The 9,241-nt window shown below is 35.7% G+C and overlaps 1 protein-coding gene across 2 annotated transcripts in view; it reads right to left on the bottom strand.

Moving 5' to 3' along the window:
• Nucleotides 1-985: 985 nt before the first annotated feature.
• Nucleotides 986-9,241, bottom strand: part of LOC105463434 (tetratricopeptide repeat domain 29) — a 264,157-nt gene continuing 255,901 nt past the window's right edge. The window contains exons 12-13 of one of the 2 annotated variants that reach the window (XM_011710516.2): nt 1,427-1,493; nt 986-1,127 (exon numbers count right to left, since the gene is read on the bottom strand). In XM_011710516.2, coding sequence (XP_011708818.1) covers nt 1,097-1,127; nt 1,427-1,493 — 98 coding nt within the window. In that variant the 3' untranslated portion in view covers nt 986-1,096. The remainder of the gene's footprint in view (nt 1,128-1,426; nt 1,494-9,241) is intronic. The other variant, XM_011710517.2, reaches the window with a different exon arrangement.

Genomic DNA, 9,241 nt, shown 5'->3' with positions numbered 1-9,241 from the left:
GCACCCATCAACTCGTCAGCACCCATCAACTCATCATTTACATCAGGTATAACTCCCAATGCAATCCCTCCCCCCTCCCCCCTCCCCATGATAGGCCCCGGTGTGTGATGTTCCCCTTCCTGAGTCCAAGTGATCTCATTGTTCAGTTCCCACCTATGAGTGAGAACATGCAGTGTTTGGTTTTTTGTTCTTGTGATAGTTTGCTAAGAATGATGGTTTCCAGCTGCATCCATGTCCCTACAAAGGACACAAACTCATCCTTTTTTATGGCTGCATAATATTCCATGGTGTAGAATTGTTCTTATAAAAGGAGAAAGTTTTCTCCTGGTTAATCTACTTTTTAGATAGAGTAAGATGAGATGGGGTACTTGTAATGTAAATGGTTATGGTTAAAGAAACATTATATAACAAAGTAAGAGCCTGGCGTGGTGGCTCACAGCTGTAATCTTCAGGAGATCTCCAGATCTCCTGAAATTATACATGTAACGATCTCAGCTGTGTTCTTTCATTTGCAAGACACATTAGGTAAGGCTTGTAAGATGGAAGGACTTAAACTTTTTAAGTTGACATGGGTAAGTTTGATTATGTGCTATCAGCTAAAAGTATCATAAAATATACTTTTACACAGGTAAAGCAAACTGTTTCAAACAGTACTTATCAATATGGTAGTCTTAATTGCTTATATTCTTTTTATCTATGTTGAAAAGTTTCCCTAGAATTTTAGTAAATATTATCCTACATGAATTCAGCAAGAAAGATTTTCTTAAGCTTGTAATTATTTTCTCATTAGAAAATATTTTCTTATTTTGGTTTCATGGTATCACTATTTCTTGTGGAATAGTGGAGAAGAGGAAATTATTTATTTCCTGGATGATTGCTGATATTTCTAAGAATTGGAATATATTTTATTTTCATGGATTTAGATGTTTTGGACTAAATTTATAGTAATATACTGCAATACAAAATCCAATGAAAAGAGTCACAGTCAGTTTTTTTATAACTTTATATTGTCTGTAACATGTTTCTATTACAAGTATTGAAGTCTAAGGTGACATGATGGATTTCTTCTCGCTTTGATGTTAAGTGAAAAGCTGCTTTAAGTTTCATTTTTTTGATCACCTGGAAATCTGAAATAAAATAAATTGTAGATTTAACTTTTATATTGGGCTAGAAAGTAAAGAACATTTGTTTTGAAAAATAATTTGTTTTCTGTAATTTTCATATGTGGCTTCAAAATTAAAAATACTTAACCTTATGTGATATTTGACAATAAATCTGTGATTTTTTTTTTTAAAGCAGTGTTTCAGTATTAAGGTTATCAAGTGCTGGATGAAACTTCTCTTTTTGTGTTTGGAGAATGAGATTATACTTAGTATACTGCACAAAGTGGGTACTTAATAGAAACTTTTTACTTGATTTATCATACCTACTGAGTTCTTCCAAATGTTCTGAGTTTTGAGATACAGTTTCCACCGTGGATCCTCGAAACTCTTCTAAAAAAAAATATACAAAGTAAATAGTTTATCATGAACACGGTTTATAGTTATTTTGATCTTGAACCTGGGAATCCCTTTTCAGGGATATCTGTCCTTCACCTATAAACGTGTATGTATCACCAGGGCAGATTGTATTGTACAAAGATGGTCACAGCAATCTCTCCCACTCCACATGTTCCTGTACGGTATGATCTTGTCAATCCCCCATGAAGGAGCAGAATCTAGTTTTCTTCTTGAAATTGAGCTACCCTTAAGACTCTTTTGTGATCAGCTGAATGTGGAGGAAGTGACGAAAATGAGCTCTGGGGCTAGGTCCATAAAAGCTATGCAGGCTCTACCTGGTTATCTTAGGATACTGTTTTTGGAGGAAGTGAATCACCACATAAGTCCTCATACCCTGAGACTGCCATGCTGGAATGGCCGTGTATAGATGTTCTAGCAGACAGTCCCAGCTGAGTCCAGCCTTCCAGCCATCTTGGCCAAGTCTCCAGCCTGCCAGTGAAGCTGTCTTTGACCCTTCAAACCAGCCCATCTGTCAGCTGAATACCATTTAGTGACTTCAATTAATGTCCAGCCGAGCCCTGCTTGAATTCCTAATCCACAGAATTCTTGTGATATAATAAAATGGCTACTGAAAAGGCCACCTTGTTTTGGGTAAGATGACTTTAAAAAATATTACTCAAAAGGAAAATTAATTTAAGGAGCAATATAAAGTACCCAAATAATGAAGTCAAATATGGGAAGTTTATCTATCTATCTATCTATCTATCTATCTATCTATCTATCTATCTATCTATCTATCTATCTATGTGTGTGTGTGTGTGTGTATACATATAACTACATATATAAACATACATATATAAAAACTTCCCATATCTGGCTTCACTATTATGATATTATGATAATGAAGTCAAATATGGGAAGTTTGTTTATGTAGATATACATGTATAAATGACTTCATGTATCATATACCATATGTGTATATATATATAGAGAGAGAGCCATGTTAATTTGTTACTTAACTTTAACTTTCATATCTCCTCCTTTACTTTTGATTTGAATTCACTGGGATTAATCTAATAAGATGCTGTTTATTCCTGTTTATGACAGGCCCCAGTTTTCAGGCCCTTCATTCTATTTTTCATTACCTTTCGTGTTCTGTCCCCATCTCCTACCCACTGCAATTCCTAAAAGAGTTCTACTTTGCCTTTTGGAATATTTGATTCATTATTTCAGCAAAATGTCCTATATCTTTACCCTATTTTCTGAAATTACTTTTACTTTCTTGCTCTAACAGAAATTTGTCTCTTCTCTCAAGATACTATCAGCCCACAAACCCATTTTTGTTGTATTTTTCTTGGTCTTCTCACTGCTGGACCTGAAGATGGGTTGGTGTCCTCTTTCCTCCTTGTTCTGTCAGGACATTTGCCTTTCCTCTTTCCCTCTCTAACACTCATGTCATTAGATTATACAGTCAACCATTTGTCACTATTGTGATCTACCTACAAGTGGAATCATTCTCAGTTGATGTTATCATTGCCTCATTGTCACCGTACTACTACTTTCTTAACTTAGTAATTTCAATGTAGAGGTAGAAGATTATTCCACCCTAAGTCTCAATTCCTTGACCTCCTGTTCTTTTACATCTTGTCCTTTACATTACCACTGCCATTAATTCCCCTGGTCACACTTAGACCTTGTCATTATCAGTAACTATGAGCCCCCTCTAGCTCATTTTCCTGTATTTAACTGCTTGGCTGCCTCCTTTTGTATTTCCAGATCACTCCCTCTGCTATCCTGACCCCAGCAATTCTTCTACTTCATTGGAACCTCCATTCCTACCACATTTTCACTGTTTCTCCTAATTTTTCTGTCTCTTCTTCCTTCCTCATATAATTTAAATTCCATGGTTATGTACTTCCTTGCATAAAGTCTAAATTTCTCTTCTTTTCACTTTGTTTACTTACTTGGCAAAAGTATAGCCCTAGTTAAATCCAGTTATCTGCCGATTCCTCTCCTGCACTGTATAGTTCAACATGGCTGGAGAAAATACACAACTGACCTGAGATGCCTCATCTTAAATTCATGGTCACAAACATTAAGTAGACCCTTGTGCTTCCAGGCCTTTCTATGAAACATTCCTGGTCCACTCATTCTTCCACTGCCCTCGATGACTAAATCTTCTACTTTTCTCAGACCTCCCACCCTGCACTTTTCTCAGCTGATGATTTATTTCCTGGTTTCATTGAGGAAATAAATGACAGTAGGAAAAATCTTCCACAAGTCCTGTGGGGAGAGTTACTCACCTACTGCTTCTATTCTGTATACTCTGTCTTCCCTTCTGTTAGTATCAATGAACTGTTATCCCTCTACTTCTTCACTAGATTTCAGGCCCTCTTGTCTAGACAAGACATAGTTTCAGTCCTTCCTTCTGCCTCCCACTTATCAGTGCTCTTCCTCTCTATTAGGTCTTCCCTATCAGTAGAGAACTATTTAGTTAAAGCCATGTGACTTAAGTTCTCACCAATGAAATGAGCAAAGAAATATACAGTCATGTGTCACTTAATGACAGGGGTATCTTCAAAGAAATGAGTCATTAGGTGATGTTGTTGTACAAACATCATAGAGTGTACTTACACAAATCTAGATGGCACAGTCTACTACATAGCTAGGCTATTATATGGTATAGCATATTGCTTCTGGGCTACAAACCTGTTTGGCACGTTACTATAGTGAATATTATAGGCATCTGTAACACTATAATGAGTATTTGTATAGCTAAACATAGTAAAGGTAATGCATTGCAACACAGTGTTATGATGGCTAAAACGTCACTAGTGCATAGGAATCTTCCAGCTCCATTATCTCTTAGGACCACCATTGTGTATGGCATATATTGTTGACAGAAATGTCCTTATGCAATGCATGACTGGATACTTCTTCTGAGTCTGAGTGTTAGACATGGGTACTCACTCACCCCAGGACAGTTGACTCTTGGTTCCATCACTGCAAAAACACTCATTTGGATTATAACCTAGGTTTTGCACTGTGGGTCTGACTTAAGGTGTGATTTGAGATGTTTGATCTGTAGGACTTCAAGGGAGCTGGAAGACTGAGACCAGTACCACTCTAGTAAGGGAGACCAGAAGCAACAACACATTGAAGTGTGATATTTGCTTATATGATCTACATTTCAGTAGAAATTGGCACTTCCTTGTTGCTAATAGTAAAGACTCTGAAATGGTAGATTGAAGTGGGCAACAAAAAGATCTCATTTATACCACCACTTAGCCTATATGTTACAAAAGCAATAGAATAAGCCAGTAAATGCCAAATTGCTATAAATCCACCGTCACATCCCTTTTTTGAAAACAATGGAATATAATATTTATATTATACAGTATTATATGTAAACAAGATTTTTAAAATGTTATCTGTAGAGAAGTATGAGTTGAAATGGAGGAGACATTACCTGGTAGTTTGGTGACTAGAAAGGTAAATGAATTTTTATAATTTTGGCATGCTAAACATTTGTAGTGGCCTTACTCTCAAAAAGGGTAAATAACTCATTCATAAAGGTTGTATCAGAGTTTATAGACTAGACCCCTGGTAATGGATTCAACCTTTCTACAACAAATCAAAAGTATTGTTGTATGCTCACATGAATATACAGTAGTCATTACCTTAAATTTAAAACTCACTATAAGCAGCAAATACAGAGAGCACGATATGAAGGCTGTATTGTATCAGTGTGGTCTGCAGAGAATTTCTTCATATGGTTTTTGCCTTGTTGAAATATATGTTGCAGTTCAAAGCTAAAGGGATTACTTTTGAATAGTCATCACAGAGGTTGATTACATTCGTATATCATATTTAGCTGGACCCTGCAGGCTATTATTCCATTAGCTATGCTGGTCCTGCCATTGTCAAAAAGTTGATCACCTAATGTTAAAAGACTGTGCTTTCTGTTGACCTTATCCAAATGACTCAAAAGCTTTTGTTTGAAAAATAAAACTCAGATTATGTTTTATGAAACTGATTAAGAATAAATACTGCATATAAACTATGCTCCTATCTTATGGGTGATCTTAAAATTATGCTATTATTAACAATGAGATATTTTGTTTTTGTATTTCAGCAGATTTTACTGATAGTCATACATTCAATTTTAGTAGAAACAGTACTTCTCTCTCACTGATAGTAAAGAGTCTCAGAAACTGATTTCTGAAAAAGGAACAGAAATCTCCCTTCCCCATCATGTAAATCATATAAAATTACCCTGGAAGTAAGCCAGTATATCAATGTAAATATAATGGCACATCTACAATGGCCTACTTACAATATGATTTTACAAGGCCACTGTACTGAAGAGAACAAAGTTCTGTTTTGGGGAAATGTGTATATGAACTGAAAACTTATCAATCACACTTGATAATCAGAAAATCCCTTCCAGTAAATAAATAAATAAAATATTTAACTGTTTATTCTTCATATGATGGTTGTATAGGTTCACTCGTTTAATTACAATGAGAATATCTGATTCAGGGCTATAAATCTGGTTTTTATAAACCCAGAATCCCATTACCAATAAAAGGCATACTTAGATAAGCTTGACTTTTAAATTATTTTATTATGAATTAGCCACAAATAAGTAATGAGATGAGAGCTCATCTTTGAAAAAGATATCGACCGTTATGACTTTATTATTTAAAATAACATATACATTTTTTCATTAGAATCACATTACAAAAGCTGTCCTTTGGGAACAAAGATGATTTTGACACTATCTCAGTTGAACAGCTCAGTCCTTGAGCTGTGTTCCCAGGAGTGATGATGGATTGGCATAGACTCATGTTTGCTCTTTGGCATGGTCTTCCTTGTAACTGATAGTTTGTAAAATGGCTGGTCAGGGATGCAGGCTGTGATCCTGGAACACAGCCAGATACTAATTTTGGCCTCATTAGCACTGTTCTCTTAATCAATTGAACTTTTCAGCAGGTGGAGGTTTCCTAACATTTCTTGTACTAGCTTGTCTTTAGCTACTCACTTGAAACTCACAATAGATGAGTGGGTATCAGTCAGGAGGAAACAGATGGCACATACAACTGGGATTTTGAAGAGACTTTAATGAAGGGACTATTAAGAAATGAGGGCAGGGCTAAGGAGCTAATAAGGGATATTGAGGCACCTAGGGACTTGCAAAAGAGGGTGCCATGCCATTATCATCTCTGGGTCTAAATTCAGGGTAAGGAGACAGGACGGTGCCACTGGATGTTGGGTGAGGGCAGAGATTTAGAAAAGGGACTGCTTTTTCTAAATCTAGAAGTAGCAGTTGCAGAGTGTCACAGTTGTCAGAAAGGAGCTGAAGTGAGGGGCAGAGGAATAGTATTCTCACTCTCCACCTTCCTAACCTCTCATCTGCTGGTGACTCTCTTTGGCTAAATCCATATGATGAAGCCAGAAGGCAAGTCAGCCTGTGTGATGCAGTCTGAAGTCAGTCTCCTGGGACACAGAGCAGAGAAGGTGGGAGAATTGATCGTGTGTGTGTGTGTGTGTGTGTGTGTGTGTGTGTGTGTGTAAGGGGTGGGGGAGGGGAAACGAGCAGCATATAATAACCATACAATGCAAATGTTTTGCTTTAGCAAAAATTTAGTCATGTGAAGTGTGGTTTGGGCATCAATATATTTAATGTTGGCATATAATTGGATATTTCTTTATTCATTTTCCTCCTCCTCCTCATTGTATAATATTGGTTTGTCATTCATGGCTTTCTCGTCTTACAGTTTTGTAAAAAATTTATGAATCAAAGCCTAAGATTATAGAGTTAATCTCACTCTATCAAAAATATGTGATTTTGGAAGTAATATTTCTCTACATTTTGTTGTTAACAAAACAAAAAGTTAATCTGTCCTATCTGTGTTTTGAAGTAGAAATCATGATGTGGTAATTCTATATCTGATGAGCATAATAATCAAGATGGAAACTTTTAAGGCAGGAGGCATCTTTCAAGTTTGGATAGACTCTCTTGAAAGTGTCAAAAACTGACATGTGTTCTTTCATATCACAGGATCTGGTATATAACAATTCCCTTGCCAAGGGCTTTTATTAATATTCAAGCAATTAAAATTTATGCAAAAATCAGAAGTATATTCCAATTCAAAATTATATATTCTTTTTTTTTTAACCTTACACACCATTACTTTGAATAAATGGAATGCAACTAGGCTTGAACAAAGCACTGAAGATACCATATTGACACAGAATGATAACTGAATTTCTTTTTCTGGGCGTTTAAACTTTTAATGAGAATATCTGATTCAGGTCTATTAATCTGTCCAGACACTAAATATTTTCTTAAGATAAATAGTGTGTTAATGTCTTCATACAGTTCTTTTTATTTCTTTGATTTTTTGCTACATTATAAATCCTGCAATTTTTTTCTATTCAAGACAGAGTAACAGAAATCAGATTAACTTCTTTCCTAAAACACTCCACCCTACCCCAAAAAACCTGAACAAAATATATGAAACAATGATTTTGAAGACACTGGACATCAGACAACAAAAGCCAGTGATTTCTGAAAGACAAGAAATATGTTTTGAATACAAAACATGCAAAAAGGCACAATGAGGAGAAAAATCAATCAAAACTGACCCATAACTGACATAATTATTAGAATTAAGAACAAAAACAAAGTTACTCTAACTGTATTTTAGACATTTAAAATGTTAAGTAGAGACAAGGAAAATAAAATAAAACATTAATAAACTTGAAGACAGAGTAGTAGAAGCTGCAAAATGAAGAAAGAGAGTCGAAAAGATGAACATATTATCAGTAAACTATAGAACAGCTTCAAGCAGCCTAATAGACATGTATTGGCATCTCCATAAAAAGGATATGGAGAAAGAATTGAAAAATAGTTTAAGAAATTATGGCTGAAAATTTTCTAAAATTGATGAAGACTATAAGCCCACATGTCCAAGAAGCTCAATAGACCCCAAGCTTAAGAAACTTAAGAGTACAAAAATTAAAAAAAATAACAACCTATGAAACATACAATGCCATACCCACTGAAAATATCTTTATAAAATGAAGGCAAAAATACTTTTCAGACAGACAAAAGCTGAAGCAATTCATTAGCAGCATATTTGCACTACAAGTCCTCAAGACAGAAGAAAAATGATACCACATGACAATCTGGATCTATGTAAAGAAATGAAGAGCATCAGAGGTGGTAAGTACAACACATGATAACGTTGTACAAAGGTGAGAAGGGGAGAAATGCAAGGATGTAATTGTAAACTTTTTTTGACACAGGGTCTCGCTTACTGCAGCCTTGACCTTACAGGCTCAAGCAATCCTCCTGTCTCCTCAGCCTCCCAAGTAGCTGGGACTACAGGCATATGCCACCATGTCTGGCTAATTAAAAAAAAAAAAAAATTCTTGTAGAGATGGAATCTCGTTTCTTTGCCTACTGTGCTCTTGAACTCCTGGCCTCAAGTAATCCTTCTGTCTTGGTGTACCAAAGTATTGGGATGACAAGCATGAGCTACCATGCCTGGCCTATAAGATTCTTATACTATGTGTTACCATTGGTGGGAATGTAAATTAGTACAGCAATTATGGAGATTTCTCAAAAAACTCTAAAAATAGATGTCATGCAATCCAGTAATCCCACTGCTGGGTATTTATACAAAGGAAATAAAATAAATACATTCAAGGGATACCTGCACTTCCATGTGTAT

This window comes from Macaca nemestrina, chromosome 3 (assembly GCF_043159975.1).
Source record: "Macaca nemestrina isolate mMacNem1 chromosome 3, mMacNem.hap1, whole genome shotgun sequence".
Classification (NCBI taxonomy): domain Eukaryota; kingdom Metazoa; phylum Chordata; class Mammalia; order Primates; family Cercopithecidae; genus Macaca; species Macaca nemestrina.
This window is presented reverse-complemented; position numbering and strand designations above follow the sequence as displayed.